We start from the raw sequence: 24,963 nt of genomic DNA, 5'->3' as shown, positions 1-24,963 counted from the left end.
ATTAAAGCGTTTTTCTGTTCTCTTTCCATAGGGTCCTAGAGGAATGTCAGGAGAAAGAGGGCGAATTGGACCACAAGGCGCTCCTGTAAGTGGATTTGAGGTTTTGCTGCTGTCCGTTAGCCCTACTGCTGTGCTTTACTTGTTTTATCTAAATTACAGTCACGTTTCTTCTTTCAAGTTTTGAGCTTGCAAAAATTTACTAATGAGTGAGTAATTTACTCACTCTCATGCTCACATTTACGGCCCCCCCCTCCACAGGTAATCCCTTTATAGTCCAAGACTACTGCAAGAACTGAGTACAGATTTGCAGATCAGAGCCATAATTTACATTTAAAAAAGCAACAGTATCTTTAAGTTACAGACATTAATTGCTATATTTTATTAACATAGGTGCCAAGAATAAACTGGATGCATGGGGTGACACTGAGAAGAACTGTACAAAATTGTTAAATATGTTCACAACGTTTTTCATCAGTTTTGTGATCCAGAAATTACATTTTTGGTTTATAAAATTTCTGTGAAAAATCAATTTTCACAAAAACTTGCAAAATTTGAAATTGTATAAGTTTCTGATGCAAATTGATTTTCAGCGAAAAAAAAGCCCCTTAAAATGAAAATTTCAAAAGTAACCTTCTTTTAGTTCAAAATAGAAAAAATGGTCTCACTAAAAACAAAAAAGTGAACTTTCTTAAGTACTTCATGATATGGGACCATCTCTGAAAAGAAATGCAAAAGAAATGTAGTTTTATATTTTGTTTCAGGTTTTTTTTCACATCTCTACTCCTGGCATTTATGAGTCTAGTGCAGTGGTTCTCAATCTGTTTACCATTTTGGGCCACATATACAGCTCTCAGTGTGTTATGTGGGCTGCATCCACACACTATATATACTACCTCTATGGCCCTGAGGATGTCACATGGGCTGCAGCTGTGTGCTCATTGGGCTGTAAGTGTCCCGCGGGTTGAGAATCACTGGTCTAGTGTGTACTACTCTTCACAATAACAAACATGAACTCCTGGCCCCATTAAAATCACTAGCAAAAGTCCCATTGACTTCAACAGGCTGTGATTTCACTCTAAAACTCTTCTGTGTCCATTCTGTGATGGATTTATGGACCAGTATAATTTAAAGACAGTTGTAAATTAGCTCCTTTTACAATCACTAATATTCAAGGACAGAGTTTAATAAGAATTCCTATAAATGTACTGTGGCTTGTCTATCTTTATGTCTAGGGTGGACGGGGTTCGCATGGTATGCCTGGGAAGCCTGGACCAGTGGTGAGTTACTTTCCTTGTTCCCAGTGTTATGATCTTCCTTTGCCTCCAGACATCCTTTAACCAGAAGGATGAGTAACTGTTGCCATTTTTTAGTCTGGTAATTGAAGGCAATTCCTCAATATCTTTGAATGATTCCTGATAATGCCACAAAATTATTAATCACAACTGTGGAGATGTGTGCTCTGAGAGCTAAATCACTAAGATTTTGCTTCCTTTCAAGTAAGTGATTTTAAGTAGTGAGTAGGCTGGTGCTTTGTTCATCATCCCTCAGGGAACTGATGTGCTGCTACATTAATACAATGGAATCTAGATGCAAAAAGATTAAGCATTTTAGAAATACGTATTATAATAAAGAATCATTAATAAAAAGTTGTCTTTCTTTGCAAATAAAGATGTCAAAGGAATTTATACCAGTTCTCAGTAAGAAGTAATGAATTTCACTAATAACAGAAAGATGTGAATTTGCTACCTCAAATCCATAAGGACTATGTATTTTCAAAACTTATAAGGATATGTAGCCCTTTTTTTAGAAGAAGTCATACACTGAGCTGATGAACCAGAAACATACACAAATGTATTACCAGCTGATAAACTGCCTCCTTGAAAGATCAATTTATTACAAAAGACTAATGTCATTTATATAGAAGTTTATCAAAACTTAAAATAATAATTTAACTTTTCAATTCATGATTTACACGTAGTTTTGTTACTCAGAACAGGTATTGTAAAAAGTTTTCAGATAAAGAAAATACAGTTTAAATATATTAAAAGGTCAGTGTGGCAGTTAAAACTAAGGATTTTCATATAACAAGTGACTCTGGTCCCAATCCTACAAACACTTATGGACAAATGTTTAACTTAATGCATCTGAGTACCCCACTGAAGAATATCTAGAAATCAGTGAGATTACTCGTATGTGTAAAGTTAACCACATGCATAAGTGTTTGCAGTTTTAGGTCCTATAGTATTATTTACTCATTTATACTTCATCACTATAATGTTTGACAGATTTCCACCAGAAATATACTTTATTCTTTTTTTGCGCATGTCACTTGACAAAAACATCTGCCAAAGTAATTGCTTATTGATACAAAATGTGATATGCCTGTATGCTGAATCTTTGTTCAGTATGAGGCACACTAGTCCAAAGTTACAATTTTCACTGTTTAAGTACATAGTCTTTCTTCCCTAATGATACTGTGTAGGCCTGGCATGAACAGTGCTAGAAGAAGTAAGGAAAAGAAGTAACAAAGCTGAGGTTAACAGTGGACAAAGCATAAACTCACAATTCGCCTTGTAAATAACATTCAGTTAGTGGATTAAGAAGTAGTGAGAAGAGTAATGTGTGATAAGCTTGCAGCCAGAGCGTTGCTTACAGCTCATGGACAGTTCATGATCTGTAGAGGGATTGGTTACAAAAATTAGTAGGCCAATCATAAAGTGTGCGATGCAACATTTTAACCTATAGTATTAAGTTTGAGTGCATATATAAGCTGATTCATGATTATGTATGTTGGAGATGTGGTGCACCTTAACCTAACCCCCTACACCTGAGCCTGATCATCTCAGGTGTAGCTTTATGACATTATATAAAGAAACCTCTGGGACGAGTCCAGGTTTGAACAAAATTTTTGGATTCGTGAGAACTGGATAAGGTGTTCTTCCACAACTAGATGAGATGTTCTGGATATGCCAAGTGCAAAAGGTCTCAGAGGGAATCCCAACATGCTGCTGTGAGGAAACAGTATTTGTCCATGTGATACACAATAGACTGTACTGTTGTAAACTCCATTAACCAATAATTTACTATGATAGAAGTTCAAGCTGAGAGTGTAGATAGCTGCCAAGTTCAGTTATCTGGTACATCCTACAGAGAAGGATACCACAACTATTACAGTACTTTAAAAATAAAATATTTCAAAGATTTTTCATGATTGTAAAACAATTCTATAACAGAAAAAAATTGAATCTCAAAACAATTCTGAAATTCTAGATGAAGTATAAATATTTCAGTGGACTTCCAACGTGAGCTCAAACCCACTGGGCATGACATCTGGTTGGCTAGCATATCTGGTACATTCCCTAGCAATCTCATAGGGAGATGCAGAATGCTTAAACATGATCTCTCTGGAGAAAGTGCTATCCAAATATATGATGAATTGGGTAAGTACAAAGAAATATGTCATAATGCTAAACTTATCGTTGCAACAAGAGAGATTTGGCAGACAAGTGTTCATGACCCAATAAATTGGGATGTAGCTTTTTCATAAATACATTAAATTAGCTGTTACAGCAGTGCTTTAGCAATTCACTACAAGGTCACTGGCAGAAAAGTTCTCCATAATTAATAGCCTTTGGAACAGATTGTTCTTACTGGGTTTGTCAGTAAAAGCTTTGTTATATAAAACATTCTTTCTCAGTATACATCTTGTTCTCCAAAGAGGGTGAAAATCCAGCCAAAGACAAAGAAAGGGAAATCATTTGCGAATACACAGCTGTACTCAATATTTATGACCACTGTATACTACTATCCAAAGACTACATAATCTAGAAGGTGAGAGTATATCACATGTGTTCAGCCCACCCAGCACTATAGCAACAAAAAAGCAGTATTAGTCCACCGCTTGGTTGACTCTACATTATACTTGACATCCATGGAACTTGTGTGTCCCCAGTGGATTTTCCTGTTATTTTTGGATGCAACTGTGTCAACTATCTTACTCATTTTGGACCATATATCTCCGCTGATCTTCACACAGAACTTTCATGGGCAAGAGTGGGATTTCCTCAGTATTTTGATGCCTATTAACATAATTAAAATATGTTTTGGAAACATTTGGATTTGCATGAACAGATCAAAAGCCATATAGGGCCCAATCTGCACGTTCTAAAGGGGTTTTCCCCGGTATAGAAAATAAAGGCAGGAGTATTGGAGTTGTTGATCATAAAGGGCTTGTGATTTGAGTGATTATGGGTATCATGATTAAGGCTAAGATTTTGTCACAGGTATTTTTAGTAAAAGTCACAGACAGGACGTGGGCAATAAACTATAAATCTTGGAAGCCTGATCCCTGCCATGTGTTGGGCTGACAGCTGGAGCTTTCAGGCGCCAGGCTGAAGCCAGAGCCACACCACGTGAGAGGCTGGAGCTGAAGCTGAAGAAGTCACAGAGATCTGTGACCAAATCATATCCTTAGTCATGATTGACAGAGATTCTGATACAATTATTAACTTAGTACTAAATCAGAATATAAGTAAGATACAATGCTCTGTTAATGATATATTCCCTGGCTGAATAGTTTTGTTGACAAGTCTGATGGAGTGCAATGTTACAAAATAGATTTAATCTTTGATTAGTGTATATATCTAAGTTTTGTTTAGCTATTTGTAATATTGTCGGATACATCATCATCTGTTGCACAATATGCAGAGATTTTACAAATAGAAAGTTTGATTGGAAAATCAGTGATTTTTTGATTATCTTTTCTTTTTAGTACCTTTTAACAGTAGCTTGAGCATAACGAAGAGGAAATAGTATATTTGTAATGAAAACTGAAACTCAATCTTGATTATTGTTTGGAGGTTGACAGATGAACCAAGAGCTGTAACATTGATAAAGTCAGTAAAAAAGTACTTAATTCAGTGGTACTCAGACCTCAGTAGTTTGGGAGCCAAACTACCGATCAAGAGTACCCAAAAGAGCCAGAGTAGTGTGAATTCATATATATTTTATTCTCATAGCAAAACAACTGATCGAATATTATTATATCAACTACAATTGATTAATAACATAATAAAAGCATCCTAATTGATTAAAGACTTAGATTGGTTAATAATTAAATCACACAGTGTTTTAATATCATGTGCTGCAAGGAGACCCATTAAAGAGCCACTTGCAGCTCGCGAACCGCAGTCCGAGTATCATTAACTTAATTAAAACATTGCATTGATGAGTGGTATTCAGTTCATACCACCTACGTCATCTACAATATTTATAGAACTGGTTTCCTCTTTTTTATGAGGCAATATGTATTGTGACTGGTGTTGCATTTAAACCCAGGAACTCCATTTGCATAGGCCTTCATCAGTGTTTAGGCTACTAGTTTTGTGATGCCGACTTTGGAAATATCAACTCATGTATTTTGTTTGTTTTTTTGTAGGGACCACTTGGTATAATTGGTTCTCCTGGTTTTCCGGGTCCTCCTGGGGTAAAGGTAGGAAAAGCTGATTTTTTTTAGTCTGTTTGACTCTATTAATTAGATCTTCATATGCCCACATTTAAAGAGACTACCTTTGGCATGTGGCATTCAGCTTCACAAATGAAAAGGTCCTTAAGAGGTGACTGCATTTCACTTTTAATTAACATCTGGAGATAGAAGCTCGAACGAGCAGCTGTGATGAAGCAGTAGTCTTTGACAGAATACGGCCATGGTCATAGGTGAGAAACTCAAAGATAAGTGTGAAAAATGGGTTTAACTGCTGAAGCAACCCTTAGAGAGACCAGGTGGGTGAAGCAAGATCTTTTATTTGACCAACTTCTGTTGGTGAAAGAGACAAGCTTTTGAGCTACACAGAGCTCTTCTTCATTAGAATATTATGTTAAACCATAAGGTTGTGAAATCAACTAGCTTGATAGAGTTGGATCTGTGGATCCATCCCCCAGGAAACTTAGACACCTGCAGGAAGTAGCAGTTTTAATGTGAATTGGCAATATACCTCAGTTACCATGCCATAGAATAATGAACGAATGATACAAAGAAAAGAGGTCGTAAAGCAGTTGTGCAAGGTTGGCCTCATCTCTTCTTCCCACATACCACCCCAAACATCCTTTAAACCTCTATAAAAGAGGTGTTTTGGCTCAAAGAATGGGAACAGATTAAAACTTTTCTTAACTTCCATTTGTTAAGAGTGATGATTTTCTGGTACTCCTTATAGTTTGGCCAACATACACGATATTTAGATTACCATGACAGCATTAACGTAACAATAAAAATCAGCATTTATTTTAGATTGTTTAGGGTTTTTTTAAGCCTCATTTTTGCTTGTTCTCTTCTTATCCTAGTGGTGCTTGTTCTGGTTTCCATATAATTTATAATCAGCTGATGGCATGACATTTAGATACAGTAGAAATTTTAATATGCTGGTCTTGATTCAGCTCTGATTGGTGACTTGAAGTTTCAAGGAGTTGCTACTTTCCCTTTCTGTATGTTTTTCTTATGAACTTTGTAAAAGGAATATGTAGGAGATAAATTAGTAATGTAGGACTATCTCATGGATTTGCCATGAGCCTGGTTGAGGGGTTACAATGTTGTTGTGTTGCCACAGAAGCAGATTGGAAGGTAGATTGTGATTCCGGCAGAGTGAAGGCAAATTCTACAATCAGCAACTGCTGAATGCCACTACAATATCCTAAAGAAAAGGATCAATGACTTCCCTAAGCTCCACCATCGTCAGGGGTGGGTGGAAGGGAAAATCTTGCTGCAGTAGGAGGAGAGACAGAATGGCCGTGTACTCCTCCTTCAGCTCAGCCTAAATGGAAATGGTAGACTCAGTTTCCTTACTCAGAGAGCTCTTTAGAGCCAGAGTAATGACTAACTGCATGGCCCAAAACTAAGCTGTATCATGATTGTTTAGGAGGGGCTATAAGCAGTGTCCCCTCTAATTTTTCCCACCATGTGCGGAATGAATTTTGTTATGTGCACCAATGTGAAGGTGATGTGTGATTCTGCACATAACAAAATTCATGTGGTGGGGGTGGGGCCGAGGAGTGTGGGAGAGGGCTCAGGGCTGGGGCGGAGGGTTGGAGTACAGGCGTGTGAGGGCTCCGGCTGGTGTTGCGGGCTCTGGGGTGGAGCTGGGAGTGAGGGCCCCAGGGCTGGGGCAGAGGGTTAGAGTATGGGGGTGAGAGGGCTCCCGGTGGGGGTGCGGGCTCTGGGGTGGGACTGGGGAGGATGGGCTTTGGGTGCAGGAGGGTGATCCGGGGCTACAGCAGAGAGATGGGACTCCCCCCAGCTCTCTCTCCCTGCAGCAGCTCCTGGGTTTGGGGGGAGAGGCGCCTCTCCTCGCCGCAGCAGCTCCAGGGCTAGGGCCGCAGCATAGGCACCTCTCCTCCGGCAGGTCTGGGCTGGGGCTGGGTTCAGGCCATGCTGCCCTGGCCGTGGCTGGGTTCGGGCCACGGCAGGTTGGGGGGCTGGGCTAGGTTGGGACCGGGGGAGGGGAAGCATATAGGGAACTTAGGCTATGAGATCCTGCATTTATCTGAGAACCTACCCCAGCAAATCTAATCCATCTGCTTTGTGAGTTTTTGTGGAAGGCAGGGTATAGTGAAAGGAATACCTGAGATGTTTTCTTACAATGGAGTTCTGCAGCTATAACTGAGAGAAGAATATAGCCTACAGATAATTGCTGGTGATGCATAAGCTAGAAATATACAGCTTGACTCTCAGATCCCAGGCTGAGTTTGAGGCACTGTCAGAAAAATAAAACAAATTTTTTGCATGTAAAGTGCGTACATTTGATATGAAAATCATTGAGAGACAATAAACATGGGACCTCACAATGACAAATTCACTTTAAGGTCCGATATCTTATTACCTGTCACCACTAGAAATTAATCCTGTACATGAACAGAAAATCTATCCCTTAATACAATACCTTAAGAGTTGGAATCCCCCATATTTTATGAAACTATTCAAATTATAGTGTCAAAGAAAGGCAAGGGTCTTATATACACTGACCAAATGGCATTTAAATCCTCCTGTATGAAGTGCTAACACTGTGTCATGGAAAACGAAAAGGCTATATAAAACTCCATACTTCACATCGAAAAATTCTGCAGAAATATAGTAAAACTAAAATTGTAATAAATATTTTGGTGGGCCATGACGCACCAGGGGTTCTGTGTTGAAGTCACCCTCACAACCTTTGCAAAGGATCGATGGATGGTCATCTCCTGCTCCAATGGAAATTCACACCATGCTCTGACACAGTTGCTACCATCTCACTTGTTGTTTTTTTCCTGTTCAATTTCTGACCCTCTTTATTTCTTTTTCTCTTCCTCACCTCATCCTTCTCTCTTTTTTCTCTTCCCCCTCTTCTATGCTTGTGTCTTCTTGTCTATGTTTTTCTTCATTGTTTTAAGGTTTTTTTTTTTAAACTCTTTTTCTGGATTTGTTTTCTTCCCATTTTAGTTATTGTCATGCTTCTCAAAATGGCCATTGTAGTCTTTGTGGGGTTGGGCTGCATTTGCTCTGATGGCTGAGCTGGAAAGGGAGACTTGGGTCAGTGGATAACTGTCTGAGCCTCCAGCCCTGTATGTGAGCTTGCTTTGGCAGCATTCAAGGAACTGCTCAATATTTTGCCCCTAGCCCTGGGTTTGAAGAAGACCCAGACTCATGCAGTCTCCCCATCCTCCTTTCCCCCAGAACTGCTCCTCTCCTATATGTTGAATCCCCACAAGTGGTAGGAATATTATTATTCAGTAAAAACATCTCTCTCTATTAGCTAGGTAGCCAAGCTCAGCAGATGTTATATGTTGTTTATACTGTTGGCAACATTCAGAAAACAATTCTCTGGAAACAAGGCTAATACAGCCATCTGTATAATGTATTAGACTAAATTATAATCCTTTTAATGCATGGCAGAAAAAATACAGCAATGGCTAAACAAAACAAAGCATCTAAATAAATGTTTGAAAGAGCTGACAAGGGAAGAAGCAATAGGATTTTTTTTTAATGGCAGAGCTACTTTCAGGATTGGATTCTCAGGTTGTGTAAATTGGTAAAGCTGCATTGAGCTCAATGAAGCTACGCGGATTTACACATGCTGAGGATCTGCCCTTCAGTCCTGAAGATACAATTTTAGTGTAGCATCAGTTAAAAAAGGCAGTTGGCCCACAAAAGGATAAAATTGAGGACATACCAGAGTGAATTGCCATACCAGAATAGATCAGTAGTCCATTTAGTATCACAGGTTTTTTCTGATAGTGGTCATTACTGCATAATACATCTGACCACTTTTGATTATAGCAAGCACAATCAGTGCCTACCATATTCCTGTGTTTAATTCTTTGTTAATATTAAGTGTTTGTATCAATATAGTCCTGTAGCAGTGAGCTCCACGGGTTAATTTATACTGTGAGAAGAAGCATTTCTTCTTATCAATTCTAATTTACATAAAGTTTTAAGTCTCACCTGCAAACAGAGCAAACAAAGACTATAAAATCAACCAATATTGACATGTTGATGGGTTTTTTTGGTATGGGTTTCTTTCTGTTGTGCTTTCCCCCCGTAATATGTTGGTGGTGTGTTTTGGATAAATTATACTGGCTACCATGCTGTTTCTGCTCCAAAAGAAAGGTACTTTGTTTATGTATAGACTAGGGGGCAAATTGTGGTTTCAGTTTCAATGCTATAAATCCAGGCAGAATTAGGTTCTTATATGTGCAATATGTTTTCCTAATATTGAAGTATATGTGAGCTTCGGTCCCATTGCTATCTATTCCATGCACTATTCCCTGTTAGTTATTATGTGTTGCTTTTAAAAAAAATAATTCAATAACTGATTGTTTTCTCTTGTGAAACATTAGGGTGAAGCAGGTCCAACGGGTGCACGTGGCCCAGAAGGTCCTCAGGGACAAAGGGGTGAAACAGGGCCATCAGGTCCAGCAGGGTCACAAGGTCTTCCTGTAAGTTCATCAGGCTTTGGATGCTTGTTTCACTGATTGCCTGCACACTGTCTACCTGTGGTAGTGGTGGTACCTTACTATTGTAAGAGTTCCAGAAGTATTTTTAGAAAGGAAATACTTGTCTTCACGCTATTTGTATTAAAAATATCTTTTAGATAGATAACTAAAAAACACTTGCAAATTAAATGTTACACAGGCTGATGGAAACTGTGACCCTTCAAGCACTTATGCTTCAGCTTAACTTTAAGCAAGTGAATAGTTCCATGGAATTTCATGCTTAAAGTTAAGCACACATGTTTACAGAATCAGGGTCAAATAGTGAACTTTTGCACTGTCTACATACTAGCCTTTATTATCTGCTCCTGAGAGGAGGCACAAATATGTGACTGACAATATATTTTCATTCCTCCATTGATATGCTCATTAGAATTTGTTATAATGATCTGTATGCTGTTTTTAGGGGACTGTAGGGACAGACGGTTCTCCTGGTGCTAAAGGCCAAACAGTAAGTAATCAAATCAACTGTATAAGGAATTTTGGTGATGGATTCCTTTTTTAATTTCAGCGTTTCATGCTACATACCTTTTCACACTAATGTCTCTTTTGTAGGGATCTCCAGGTACTTCTGGCCCACCTGGCTTAGCAGGTCCACCTGGTTCTCCAGGACCACAAGGCAGTACTGGTCCTCCTGGCATCCGAGGCCAAGCGGTAATAATTTGTCACCATGGAAATGACAGTATTTAGCAACGATGTAGTTAAGGAAAGCTAATGTAGTGATTAGCAGTGAGACTTCTTCATTTCCAAGCAATACGATGAAATCAGTAGACTAATGAATAGGAGTGAATATACCAAGACTTGGTTCTCATTAATTCCTTTTGTGTATTCTGAAATACAGAATTTTCTTTCTTAGGCCCCAGTCTTGAATTTGACTGTGGAGAGGCAGAGACCTGTGCACAAAGCCTCACTGGCTTCAGTGGTCAGAGGCTCATGTGCCTACTTGCTTGGAGTCACCTGTAGAATCAGAGCCTTAATTAGTATTATGAATACATAATTACAGAGAAACAGACATATTTACAGAAAGCATAAACTATCATAAATGTATTAAAATGTTACTGTAGTTAGTCTCATAGAAGGTAGTAGTTTTCTGATGCCAAACATAGTCCAAAATTATTCAAGAAGTAATTGTGCTTAAATGCTTTATGCTTTTATAAAAATCCTTTATCTCTGAAGTCTTCTGCAAATTAACCATTAGCAATCTGATTTGTTTAATCTTCAGCATATACTCTTTCACAGCATTATCAGCTGAGCAGTTTTGGAATAAACCAGTTTTAATGCCACTGAATATAATTACACAGTGAAACAGATAGTCATTTACAAAATATAAAAAATCTGCAGTATATGGGACAGGCTCTTCGGGCTTCTGAATGTCAGCTGTTGGCCATAACGTGCCCGAGATGGTTTTTAAACTGGACAGGAAAATAAATGACAGTGCTTGGATCAACTTCTAAGGTTTTTATTCAGGCAAAAATTCTTACTGAAGTCAATGGGCTTTATGCTTGAGTGAGGACTGATTAAGGACGTCAGGATCAGGAGCTATTTGGCGTTTCCATGTGTGAACAACCTATCTATAGACTAGATTAGCAGAAGCACTGTCACATTTTTCATTTAAAACCACTGTACATAGGTAACTCAGGTCAGGCTGGTTGAATGGTTTGTGCAGATTAATGGTATTAATGTATTTGTTTTCAGGGAGACCCTGGTGTGCCAGGTTTCAAAGGAGAAGCGGGTCCCAAAGGGGAACCAGTAAGTCTTCGAATTTTTTGTAATAAAATCAAAATTAAAAAAAAAAAAGAACGATACGTGCGTTGCTGTGCAGACCACAATACTATATTCATTGAGACATATCTAGTATTACCTCTCATTATTGGTTTTGACCTGCAAGTAATGGCCATGGAACACCCTGGTCAGGTTCTGCTGTGAAAAAGGGGCAGGGCAGGTCCTTTGAATCCATGACAAGGTAAATCCTTCAGCCAGTTATCCCCTGGACTCAAGTTTGAGGAGACCACAGCACAACAAGGAAATACAGCATTCCCTGATGCTTTATGAGCAGCCATGGAATGGATCTCCTCCAACTTCTTGGTCTTGTAAGGAAATCAGTGGTCACAGGTGCTCATGGACACAGGGTTGTGCTCTAACAACAATAAACCTTTTAAGGAAAGATATTAAAAATATGTTGAATAGAACTGAATGTAGCATAGGTTGGTAGCAATGTAGACCACAGCATCTCACAATCTACTCCAAAGTTGTAATATAAATATTGCATTTGACAAGTCCCCAAGGGAGTCCACATATGAGAACTCTGGAAGTAGCAGCTGTCCATCGGAAAACTCTGAGCCATGTCCAAAAGGAATGAGCAAAATTAGCTTAAGTCAGCTCTGTCCACCCATCAGGGTCCCATTGCTGAGTCAGCAGCACTTTTTGATCAGCAAAATCAAATGATGCTGGTAGACCTGATAGTGTTAGCATGGATGTTTGGCCTCTATTCGTAGCTATGAGAAGACAGTCCTCAACATGGCCAGCACCATCTCGGAGCCATATGAAGGCTGAATGAAAAGATTATTAGCTTTAGCAGAGCCAGGTTCAGTTGTAGCTGATTTGGCAATACATTCTTAATATTTTTGCTCTAGTAAATGATTAGAGAGAGGATAGTAGTCAGCAAAGCTGTCAATATTGACAAATCCTTTCTTGAACATTGGCTGGACTTACTACAATTTTTTTTGAGGGTGTCTGGAAGAATGTCCTTTTAGAGAGAGGCATTGATAATTTCTGTCAGCTGTGGGGCTGGTAAATCTCAATTCCATCTGTCAAGAATGAAAATTGTGTCCGTATCAGAGAGTCTATGTCATTTAGCCAAAGTCCATCAGGGACGATGGCATGAGGATTCCATGTGCAGAAGAAGTGCAGGATTTACACCAAAGAGATGGATTGCAGAGAAGAGATCTGCAGGGTGAATCAGACAGAAAAACGTTACCCTTAGTTTACTATTGTGTTGTGTGGATTCCATAACCATACAGGTTCTTTAAATACAGTAATTAAATACTGATTTCCTTAATGCCACTTGCCTAACGATTAATAAATACCACAATGACAAATAATTGGATCCTATACAAGCAGTCAGATGATTGTGAGGCACAATGTAGTGCCAAATTTCAGAATTACCATCCATTTATGGATAACTTCATGCTGAAATACTAGTTGATAAACATAGAAAAAGGAAAATCTGAATGGGAATAATTGCATTTTATAAGTGATTCAAAAAGAAATTAAAAAAAATCTAACTACCCAGTTTTGTTGTTCATTGTTTGGGAAAATGTTTATGGTTAACGTTGGAAGAAAGAGTAATTTATTGAGCCTTAAAAATGGTTAATTTGCTTTATTCTAAACAAGCAAATATTTTCAATAGGGTCCACATGGTCCCCAGGGTCCCATTGGCCCTGTGGGTGAAGAAGGGAAAAGAGGCCCTCGTGGTGATCCAGGGTCAGTAGGTCCGCCAGGCCCTGTTGGAGAAAGGGTAAGGAAGCCAGAAAAATAATTATATTAGTTAGAGGTGGCCTTCTCTCATGAAAGTCATATCTGACCTGGACCTGAATGTGAGCTCCCTTATAATTTGGGGCAGGCAGAGACAAACTTGTCTTTAATGACGGTATATTGACAGTTGTGATTTAGCATTGTTTCTTACACTAGTGATTTTATAACCTGATTTCTCTGAAGTGATAGCTCTCTTTTGTAATACACAGTAGGTTCTTTTCAGAAGTGGCCATGTGAGGGTGAGAATATTAAAATGTAGCATTATACCTTACTCATATTGAGTGTCATTTACTCCACTCTTGTCTTGGGTTTTTTTATTTGGGGAAGGAGAATGAAGCCTGGCATGTTACGTATTACTTTGGAGCTCAGCACATCATTTGGGCACTTGGTGTTTAGATATCACAGTGATAGGCACTTCAGAAATATGACAGATTGATAGCTTTTCCATTGACTAGAACCTTGTTACAGAAATAGTGTCGTTGATTTCAGTGGGGCTACTCACCAAGCTAAGGTGTACCAATCAGCATGAGTGACAGGATAGGAAAGAGGCCCTTAGATATTTGTCACTACAAAAGAGCATTTTGAAGGCACAGTAGCCAGTTGGAGGACAAGGATTTTGTAAGAAAATAAACTGAACTCCAAAACCCTATTGAACATCAGATTATTAATGATGATTTATGATATTTTTGCATAGGGTGCTCCTGGTAATCGTGGCTTTCCAGGTTCTGATGGCTTGCCTGGACCAAAGGTAAGCTGAGTTGGGCCCTTTTCCTCCCTTTCATGCATAAAAAATATATACAAAAGAAGATTGTAACTGAAAAGATAGGCTGCTGTGGGAAGTGAGGAGATCTGTTGAATGTTTGGAGGCAGGGCCAAAGGAAATGCCAAATGACAGTGGGTCAAGTCTTCCAAACATGCTGAGACCAGTGTTCTAAGGAAAAACATTGCTCTTCCTCTGAGTCTCAGGCCTTCCACTCTCCTTTTATGTCTCCAGCTTGATGCTCTCATGCTTGCATCATGATGTGTAAAAGCCACTGAGCAGTAACTACTTACATTGCATTTTACAATGTCTATTAAGTTAGTATTTGGAGAGGGAAGCATTCCTTGTAAAATAGCTTTCTTGACGTCTCCACTGGGAAGCCAGACCGATCCCCTTGTGTGTTGCCTAACAACTATATCACTTACTGACAAGTGACACAAAGATGTTTTAGTTTATTAGGTCCATCGATTATTACGTTCTAGATAGAAGTGCAAGAATTCTGAATTCCTTATGTTAATTAACTCTATACAAGAGACCATCTCTAAATAATATTAAGGATTTGGTTCAGAATACTTTGAAACTCCAGTTTTCAAAAATATCGATAGATGCTCTTGATGGAAGATGTATATTTTGCATTTACTTTCTCTTACTCTATTACATCTAACGTCTGACTAATGGTATTTTGATATCTTTTCCAGGGATCTCAAGGGGAGCGTGGTCCAGCAGGTTCTTCAGGCCCTAAAGGAAGCCAGGGAGATCCTGGGCGCACTGGTGAACCTGGCCTCCCAGGTGCCAGGGTAAGGAAATTATAAAAACAACATCACGTCATGAATTTGTATAGCACCTTCCATTCCTGAGGATGGCAATGTTCTTTTTAGGCAAACTGTTATACAAGCTTTGTTTATAGAAACCAAATACAGGGATCACTTCTTCCACCACTCTAATGCCTTCACCTTTGGAAGAGAAATATGAAACCTGATCTTGAGTTCAATGGTTCTGCTCATGTGCAAAGTGAGTCACATGAGTATTTGCAGGATCAGAGCCCAAGGACCTGGTTCTGTTCCCCCTGAAGTCAAAGACAAGAGTCCCATTAACTTAAAAGGGAGCAAGGTCTAGCGCTAAATTAGACATAGACAATGCAGTCCAGAGGAATGCAGGTATGTAAAATACGAGGTGTGCAGAAAACATAGGTTGAAAGTCAAATCTTTGTTACATTGATTAATTGTTTTTAATGTATTTGTGTAGTGTATGGTGAGCTGTCATTGAAAGATCCTGCAGAAGAAATGTTTGAGGAGGTTTTGGAATGTCCCATACAAGATAAAAAAGGAAATTCCAAGCATAAGGAGTGGCATGGAAGAAAGGTTGAGAGTGGGAGAAATAAAGGAGATGAACTGGTGGGACACTTGAGAGGAGTGTAGACAACCAGTGGGACAGTAAATAGGAGGAAAAGAGCAGAGATGCAATTAAAAATGAAATTCTGCAGAAACTTTGAAGATGAGGATGAGGAGCTTGACTTTGATGCAGTAGGTAAGGGGAAGCCCCTGGAGGGACTCAGAGAGGAGAATAACATGGTCGAGTTAAATGACTTTTCATTGGTCATACCATCTGACAGAAAAATATTGCAGTGTGATGTTTCGTTACTGAGCACACTTTCTGAACTCATTTACAATCCTTGCCATATTTTAGGATCATGTACACAGGTTATATCAATTGTTATGTTATCCTATTTTTTTAGGGTCTCACAGGAAATCCAGGTGTTCAAGGTCCTGAAGGAAAACTTGGTCCTTTGGTAAGTAGTTTGTGACTGGGAGTGAGGAGGATGTATATAATTATTGGTCCCTTCAGTTGACACTGTACTCATTTGAAATTCTGCTCTCCTTGAAATTAGCCTTTTACTAATCCATGATTTCATAGTCTCTCAAGGTGCATAGGTCCTTCTAAATGCAGGCAATTGGAAGGCATTTAACATCTAAATGAGCCAGTGCAAATCATTTTCATTAGGCTTTATGTATGTTGCAGTATATGCTGAGAGTTGGCTATCTCAAGGAATTTAAACATTTGTGAGCTCAGGTTTGTTGGAAAGAAATATTTTTACGTAATTCCAATAATTACTAGCTATCTCCAATGAGCCTGTCTGTAATTGCTTTGAATATGTTTGAAAGCTAGAATTGTCTCTTTGACATATACTTCAAAGACATTTTTAATGGAACATCCACAATGGGAAAAATAAAAGAAAGAAGAAATAAAGTAGAATATATAAATATTGTTCAAGTACTATTATGACTGTAAGTGAATAACAATACAAATGCTAAAGGTTAGAACATTTTAATATTTGAAAGGCTAGGTTAACATTGGATTAACCAACCTGAAAATGAAAAATTCTAGCACTAAGTTTCACTGTTGGATACACTAGAGTTCAAGTATCAGAGGGGTAGCCGTGTTAGTCTGGATCTGTAAAAGCGGCAAAGAGTCCTGTGGCACCTTACAGACTAACAGACGCATTGGAGCATAAGCTTTCATGGGTGAATACCCACTTCGTCAGATGCATGTAGTGGAAATTTCTAGAGGCAGGTATAAATACCTGCCCACTACATGCATCTGACAAAGTGGGTATTCACCCACAAAAGCTTATTCTCCAATATGTCTGTTAGTCTATAAGGTGCCACAGGACTCTGTGCCGCTTTTACTAGAGTTCAAGTAATCCATTTTTCGATACTCTTGTACAAGTCCTCTTTCCTATCTGTTCCTTCCTTTTCATAGATGACTAACAGGCAAACAGCACAGAGCCAGCCAATTATTGAGCTCTAACAGAATAGACCTATTCAGTACTTTGATACCATTTTAAGGCAATCATTCCCTCAATATAGCCTAAGGGTCCAATCCAGCTCCTATTAAAATAAAGTGAAAGACTTCTGTTGCCTTCATTAGGCTCTGGATCAGGCCCAGATAGAAGTGGGAGTTAGCTTTTTATTGGTGAACAAAAGTTTATGGGAATATAGTGAAGAATATTCATAATGTGATGTAATAAATGGTTTATATTTCTAGGGTGCGCCAGGAGAAGATGGACGTCCAGGCCCAGCAGGCTCAATAGGAATCAGAGGTCAACCAGGCAGCATGGGCCTTCCTGGGCCAAAAGGCAGCAGCGTGAGTACAGTGTCTGCTAATCGGTATCTAATTATCTAGCTTGCCTTAGTTTCAGAGCTAAATATATTTTTAGATGCATGAAAATATTGGGTAATTATAGCAACTTTCCCCACAAATTAGGGTGATCCTGGAAAACCTGGAGAAGCGGGTAATGCTGGTGTCCCAGGGCAGAGAGTGAGTATCATTGTTATTCTTTATATTGATTACACAAAAATATGTTTATTTGTCGTGTGTGCACTATACAATTCCTTTTTATTTGTTGTTTCACTGTAGGGTGTTCCTGGCAAAGATGGTGAAGTTGGTCCTTCTGGTCCTGTTGGTCCACCTGTGAGTCAGTTTTGCAATATACAGGATTATCTGTCTGTCTTCTTATATTGTACCCATCATTGTACTTTCTGAGCAGTCCCCAAGAGTAAAAGTGACAGTAAAAGTGTTTTTCTTTATTGATTTAGAGACCATTGCCATTGTGCACTGATTTTTGCCAAATAAAGTCAAAATTCATTCTGTTGCTCTTTAAAGCAATCTGTAAATTGTTGACTTATTTTTAATTTCAGCTTCATTAAGATCGAATCAGTTTAACATTATCCCTAGAAGAAATACAAGGGTTTTGTAAAGTCTACATATTCTCATCCTTTTGCCTTTCTTCCCCAGTAGTGGTGTATATATTTCTTAAATAAACTTTTACATTGAAAAGAGAGAACATTTGAACTTATGTTGTACCCCTCCCACCTTTTTCCCCTCACCTTATGCTCTATTTTGGATAATTGATTCTGCCACCCATACTCGTCTTACTGTATTAATGAAAAATTACCACTTAGCTAGTCTTATTGGTTCTAATGGGACTACTTGTTCAGTAAGGTACTGTTTGCTGTGAGTAAGAGTGGCGGAATCTGGCCCTGGATTAATTTAATGTTGAATATTTAATTACTTTATCAAATAAAAATAATGGTCTGAATAACAACACACCATTAGAGTTCAAATTCCAGATGAAACATTACTCGAATAATCTGTCCAGCTGTTTAGTTGCATGTGTCAAAGAGAGTTAAGAGAGTTTTTGAATTTGTTTTTTTCAAATATGTGAACACCTTCAGATTTTTGTTAACCTCCTGAGAAAGGACTATATGTTAACATTTTCTGCTGTGTTCTTTAGTGCTAGAAAGAAATGTGCATACAGCATATTACAATTGAATTCTGTGTATTTTCTCCAGCTGCTTTTCTGTTGTTGAAATGTTGATTAATGAACCTCACAAGTGAAAAATGCCTACAAAGAAAAACATATTGTACTCTTCAAGTAAATATGAAAAAATATCTATCTATCTATCTATCTATCTATCTATCTATCTATCTATCTATCTATCTATCTATCTATCTATCTATCTATCTATCTATCTATCTATCTATCTATCAGTTTACATTTGCATAGGCTTCCAGTTGTCTTGTTTAACACCTGTTGATTCCAAAGACACAAGTATATTACAAATTTACAAAAAATACACAATTTCAAGAATCAATTTTCTATTATGTACACTAAAAGAGGTATATATCTCTATTAAAATTTCTACTACCACGCATTTTAAAAATTGCAAGGGACAAAATTCTCAGCTAATGTAAATAGATGCAGCTGTCTTGAGTCCAGTGGAACTGAGTTCATTTATAGCAGCAGTTAATTGAGCTCAGAATCTTACAAAGGTACTATCTGGTCTTGACTAAATTTCATTTTTCAATTGAAATGGTATAAGTAATAGTAATAATAATAACAATAATAAGAAAAAAGTAGGAAACGTAATCTTTTCCCATGAGTACAATCAGGCAGAGAACATGTAGGTGGAATCTGGCCATGTCCCTACATTGTACAGTTTTTTTCTTTTGTCTAGGGTCTAGCAGGAGAAAGAGGAGAACAAGGCCCTCCAGGTCCTACAGGCTTTCAGGTATGTGTAACATGAGTTCTTTTACATAAATAAATCACACTCCTTTTTTTCCTTCTAATCTACAGAGATTTGATAAAGTGATGTTAAGCAAAGGTCTTCAGAATTTCTCAGACTAATTAGCACATCTCACGCACTATCAGCAGCTACATTATTAGCTATACTAGTTTTTGTTAAAAAGGGTTAATTACCATTTCTGTATGCCATGGATCATTGGCACCCAAGGAGCCTACTTAGGTTTGTCGGAATTGAAGATTTTCAAAGCCAACTGGTATCCAAGAGTTGAACAAATCAGTGGCTTTGATAGTCAAACCACTACCTCTTTGTATAGAAAGGTCTTATACATCTGCACCGTACACTCCTATTACATGTATAAATAAAGAGATGCTGTCCTCTCCTTTTATTATGGAGGGAAACAGTTTGATGCTTGGTTTCAGAGTAGCAGCCGTGTTAGTCTGTATTCGCAAAAAGCTACAGCAGTGCTCATGAAAGCTTATGCTCAAATAAATTTGTTAGTCTCTAAGGTGCCCCAAGTACTCCTTTTCAGTTTGATGCTTGTGTATCTGTACTTATCTAATTACTTCTGTTGGGATCTTTGAAGACATGATCCAGTGTATATATGACGACACAGGTCTTATTCTTGGTGTCCTATTTAAATTCTTCCACATACACAATGACCTTTCAATTTATTTTCTTTCAGGGTTTGCCTGGGCCACCAGGTCCTCCAGGGGAGGCAGGAAAACCTGGAGATCAGGTAACTTCTTTTGTAACTTAGTGAGTGTTTGCCAAGTTTTTCTTGCTTAATAAAATGATTTTACCTTCTTCTCCTATTTGATGTATTCACTTTCCAGTCCTTCAGGGGCTAGGTTCTCCCACTCTGACACATAATGAGTAATATCCGCAAAACGTCTGTGATGACTACTCATTGAGTAAGATCCTACTCAGCATGAGTAATGGTAGCAGAATCTGGTCCTCTGACTGCATTAGATTATCTCTTTTCAGCATGGAAAATCTGCATTCAGAATCAGCCATTGACATTCAGACTGCTTAGAACTGCTGGAATGAAAATGTTATCCTCTTGTTTTCTGTACCTACCAGCTTGTAGTATATAACGTTTTCCTTCTAACTTGTCTTTCTTTTCTCACCAGGGCGTTCCTGGAGATCCTGGAGCTGGAGGTCCATTAGGTCCAAGAGTAAGTATTTTCCCCAAGTATTGGCTATTCCTAGCAAGCCTCTCAGGTTCCATTATGATGCTGATACACTGGGCAATCTTGAAACATATAATTTAGCACATTTGTGCCTCAGTTTGCCTGTTAGTAAAATGATTATAAAAATATATCCATTTTTACCCACAGTTGGTGCTATGCAGCTAATCAATAACAATATGCTCATAGTCCTCAGTATTCTTGTGAAGCTCTGTTAAATAATGTTTGTAATGCATTTTGAGATCTTTGGATGGAAGGCACTCTATGCTGCATATGTACTTATTATAGTACTGTACCATTTTATGCACCTCAAAAGAGTCTTTTATTATGGCTAAAAGAATATACGTGGGTTTGTTGTTTGTTCAGCTCAGCATAAGCCATTTCTGAGCAGAAGCTCTCTAGTGCAATAGTACCGCATGTGTAATTGATTTGTTTCTGCTGAATGGATCTGCGTACGCCCGGATATTTCACATATAGCTGTTTTATAGGGAGAACGTGGCAATCCAGGGGAGAGAGGAGAACCAGGGGCAGCAGGACTTCAGGGTGAAAAGGGTATGGCTGGAGGTCATGGTCCTGATGGTCCAAAGGTAAATTACACAGGAAATGTGTATTCATTTAGTGATTTTATTTAAGATTTTGTTCAGCTGCAATGTTCTCAAGAGAGAGGCATCTTGTTTTCCTGAAGGCTCCAGGAGGACAATAGTCTTGCAATGTTAATCAAAGATATTCCAGTAGAATAACACTAATGTAAAGAAGGACACTAAAATATTGTTGAGAAATCAGAATTTTCATTCAGTGTATACAGACAAAGCTCCTTAAAATACAGGACTAAACATTTCTTAAAACTACCAGTGTGGTTTGCCTGTTTCAGTAGAACAGTATGAAACCATTTATGTAATATAGCACACTCAGTGGTGCTGCCTTTGTTCGGAGAATCTTGCCTATTTACAGTAAGTAACTGGGCAGCCCATATTGTTGCTATGGATACTTTGTGCTGCTCCACCAACACAGAGTAGCCCTGAGGCTGGTGTAGTTGGCCAGGAGAGAATCCCTTGGTAGTATAGAGCTGCCATAGCAGACCCTGTACCACCATGTTCTTTACAGAGGACATAAGAGGCACAGCTTGGAGGAAAGAGAGCACAACCAGGCCATCCCTGCCCTTGACAATCCCCAGGTCCGATAATTGGCCATTGGCAACTAGTGTAATGAATACTGATCTTATTTATTCCATGGAACCTGTCCACCATACAAGGATTCAGTTTGAGAAGGTTGCCTAGAGCCACTTCAGCATCCCTCCTCCATCCCACACTCCCGCAGCCCCATCCATTCATGCAACCAAGATTCATGAATAGTTTTTTCAAAACATGGGTGATAAATTCTAAAATCATTTAATAATTCAGCTCTGCAACTTTGTTTCCTGAAAAATGTTTGGATATGAACAAGAAAGAAGTTTAAGAGAAAATTGTTACTTGCAAGTGTCCTCCAGAGGCATACTCATAAGCATAGATGGTTCTTCACTCTAAAGACAAAGAGACCTCAACTTCATAGGAAGTAATTTGTTTTTTATTCATTTCAGGGTAGTCCAGGCCCCACTGGGACTCCTGGTGATCCAGGTCCTCCAGGTCTTCAGGGTATGCCTGGAGAAAGAGGTATTGCTGGAACTCCTGGTCCCAAGGGTGACAGAGTAAGTCTGTTTATCGTTGCTCCTTTAAATACTAAACAGAAGTACATCTCTCTTGATAATTCTGTAGTTGCACTGATATATAAATGACTTGGACTTTCTGGATACTCTCCATAGGGTGGTGTAGGGGAGAAAGGCTCTGAAGGTACAGCTGGCAATGATGGTGCAAGAGTAAGTAAACCCATTGCTCCTCTTAGAAATAGCTCCAAGTAATGGAGCTCCTAAGCAAGATAGTGTTTCTCAACTCCAAAAACAAACTATATTCAGCATCTAGACAATATGGGTTATCAGTTAGTTCCAGGAATTTAGAATATATGTTTGGAATGGAGAGGTGAGAACAAATCTTATCTCATCTTATCTTATCAGGAGTGTCTTCCCCACTGAAAGATACTGCAGAAAGGCAAGACACAGTTTAGAAAGATTAGGGACCCATTTTTACCCTTGACAATACCTATGCAACAACTTTTGAAGTCAGTGAGACTTGTGCATGCCGGTCTTTTTTTTAACTAGTTTTGCTCATTAATATATTTACACATACAAATAGAACTATCATTTACAGAGTGCAAAAATGCATGATATTTAAGGATGAGTACATTTCAAAATTGAGATGCAGTAGCAAATAGGAAGTTCATGCTAGTTCCATCATGCAGTCTGAAAGGTGTAGGCCTTAGAAAATTAAAACATAGTTAAAGTCCTTAGGTATATAATAATAAATAATTGTTAAAAAGGCACTCATACAGTTTTAAGCAAGCGGCAGACACCACTGATGTGGTTGACTTAATGTACTCGCTCTACACACACACACACACACACACACACACACACACACATCGCACATCATTGGAAAGCTTATTATATCTACTTTAAGATGCAGTATGATGTGGAGCTCTCACATGGTGCTGTTACCATAGAAATGGGGAAAAACAATGATACCATCAAAACATTTAAATGACTGCTTGGAAATATTTGCGTTCTTTTCTATTAGTTTCATGACTGTATGTACTATTTCAAGACATGAAATTGGATTTCTTTGTGATCTCAAAGCATCATAACAGCAATCTAAAGGGTAAAACAAAATCTAATAATAAATTTGTACAGATATCATTTGAATGTAATAGTGCTGGTGACGTTTCTAGTCAACATCAGTATCATCAACTTGTTCCTCAGTGTGATCTCTGTCCAGAGTGCGTGGATTACTACAGTCTTCGTTGTGTTGGCATGTACACAGTTCTGTGCAGGGAAGATTGTTATGACTACCAGACCCTGTTGATTGTGCAGCAACTGCTGCTGGATCAAATAAGGTCTTGTAGAAGCTCAGATGCCATGGGCCCTTGAAGAATACAGGGAGTAGTTTATCATTCAATTTTTCCACCATGTTGCAATGGCGATCCAATATCCAATTTACCTATGAGCAGAGACTTCCAAATCTTTGTTTGCCACTATGCTCTTTTGTCATGGTCTTCAAAACTTTCCTTGCATAGTGGGAGTTTGGCCAGTGACTTGTCCTTTTTGATGGGTAGGCCCAAGCAATTCAAGTCACTGTGGGTCTCTTTTTCTTTCTTGCTCTGATCATGCAACACTGCTGCAAACTTCCTTATTGCGGAAATGGTGGCTTGTTCATCACTTTCTCCCAATTTGGCAAGGTCTTTGAAGCAGTAAGTTCCCTTTGTTTTAACAACATTAAACACAGATTTCCCCCCCCCCCAATATCATTAACAGGGATGACACAGAGTCACTCCCTGTTAATGCATGTACAGCAGGAAGTATGTTGCAGAAGTCAGGAGTAAGTGTGTCACAAATTGCATGCAGAGGCCTGATGTGATGCTTGTCAATTGTGTTGGTAATGAGGCCTGTTTCAATCCACGTTATGTATGTGTTCCACTTTTAGAAAATAGTGCACAGCAAGGACCAAGCCATCTGTATCACGTGACTTAATTACTAGCGTTCAGAAGCATCGTTGTGTCTGCTTCCTCTTGAGTACAAGTCTTGGGCTTCTTCAACACTTCTGTTGGTGATGGACTTTGGTACTTCTCCATTGGAAAAGCCTCCATCAAGAGGGAGTGTTTGTGTTGGGTCTGCTCCCTAGGTGCAATTTGAATCATATATTCATAGATGAATTTTACAAATGATTGATTAAATGGATGCTACATTTAGAAACTTTTTCCATACGGGCACAGGGCATCCACTAGTTACCTGGTATTTCTTGCATTCAGTCATAGAGCCTGTCCAGCACTGGCTTTCTACAGTTTTCACAGAGTTACTGTTGACATATCTGTCAAATACTTTAATTACAGATGTAGCTTTATCAAATCCTTTTAGGACCTGCCTCAAGTAGTCAGCAGCTGATTCATTGAATTTTTGGAAATTGTCTCAAGCCATCATTTGTATGACAGTCCAGCCATGCAAAGCACAGTTGAATTACTTACCTGCAAGCATTTGATCTGCAGTACAAGCTGCATACACATGAGATTCAACAAGGTCTAGCAACCCTACATCTCCACAAAAATTCCCAATACATGCAACAAAACAGCAAAGGGTATGTATTATATTGGTGCCAAGTTCATTTGGAGAGTCCATTTCACTTGCTGAGCAACAGCATAGAGCTGCCCACTTTTGATCTGAGTGGCATGCTGCTCTCCTAGAACAGCTGGTATTTCCTTTCATTTGATGATTGTAGTATAGACTGTGGCCATGTCA

General features: G+C 38.7%; 1 protein-coding gene across 1 annotated transcript in view; it reads left to right on the top strand.

The window, feature by feature from the left end:
- Positions 1-24,963, top strand: part of COL5A2 (collagen type V alpha 2 chain) — a 166,598-nt gene that overhangs the window by 109,315 nt on the left and 32,320 nt on the right. The window contains exons 16-35 of the mRNA XM_073306133.2: positions 32-85; positions 1,233-1,277; positions 5,438-5,491; positions 9,865-9,963; positions 10,424-10,468; positions 10,573-10,671; positions 11,713-11,766; positions 13,427-13,534; positions 14,246-14,299; positions 15,010-15,108; positions 16,047-16,100; positions 17,357-17,455; positions 17,576-17,629; positions 17,729-17,782; positions 19,330-19,383; positions 20,081-20,134; positions 20,529-20,573; positions 21,074-21,172; positions 22,162-22,269; positions 22,384-22,437. Of these exons, the coding sequence (XP_073162234.2) occupies positions 32-85; positions 1,233-1,277; positions 5,438-5,491; positions 9,865-9,963; positions 10,424-10,468; positions 10,573-10,671; positions 11,713-11,766; positions 13,427-13,534; positions 14,246-14,299; positions 15,010-15,108; positions 16,047-16,100; positions 17,357-17,455; positions 17,576-17,629; positions 17,729-17,782; positions 19,330-19,383; positions 20,081-20,134; positions 20,529-20,573; positions 21,074-21,172; positions 22,162-22,269; positions 22,384-22,437 (1,386 nt within the window). The remainder of the gene's footprint in view (positions 1-31; positions 86-1,232; positions 1,278-5,437; positions 5,492-9,864; positions 9,964-10,423; positions 10,469-10,572; positions 10,672-11,712; positions 11,767-13,426; positions 13,535-14,245; positions 14,300-15,009; positions 15,109-16,046; positions 16,101-17,356; positions 17,456-17,575; positions 17,630-17,728; positions 17,783-19,329; positions 19,384-20,080; positions 20,135-20,528; positions 20,574-21,073; positions 21,173-22,161; positions 22,270-22,383; positions 22,438-24,963) is intronic.

The sequence above is a fragment of the Lepidochelys kempii genome, chromosome 11 (assembly GCF_965140285.1).
Source record: "Lepidochelys kempii isolate rLepKem1 chromosome 11, rLepKem1.hap1, whole genome shotgun sequence".
NCBI lineage: Eukaryota > Metazoa > Chordata > Testudines > Cheloniidae > Lepidochelys > Lepidochelys kempii.
Note: the sequence above shows the minus strand (reverse complement) of the source record. Positions and strands in the feature narration are given on the sequence as shown.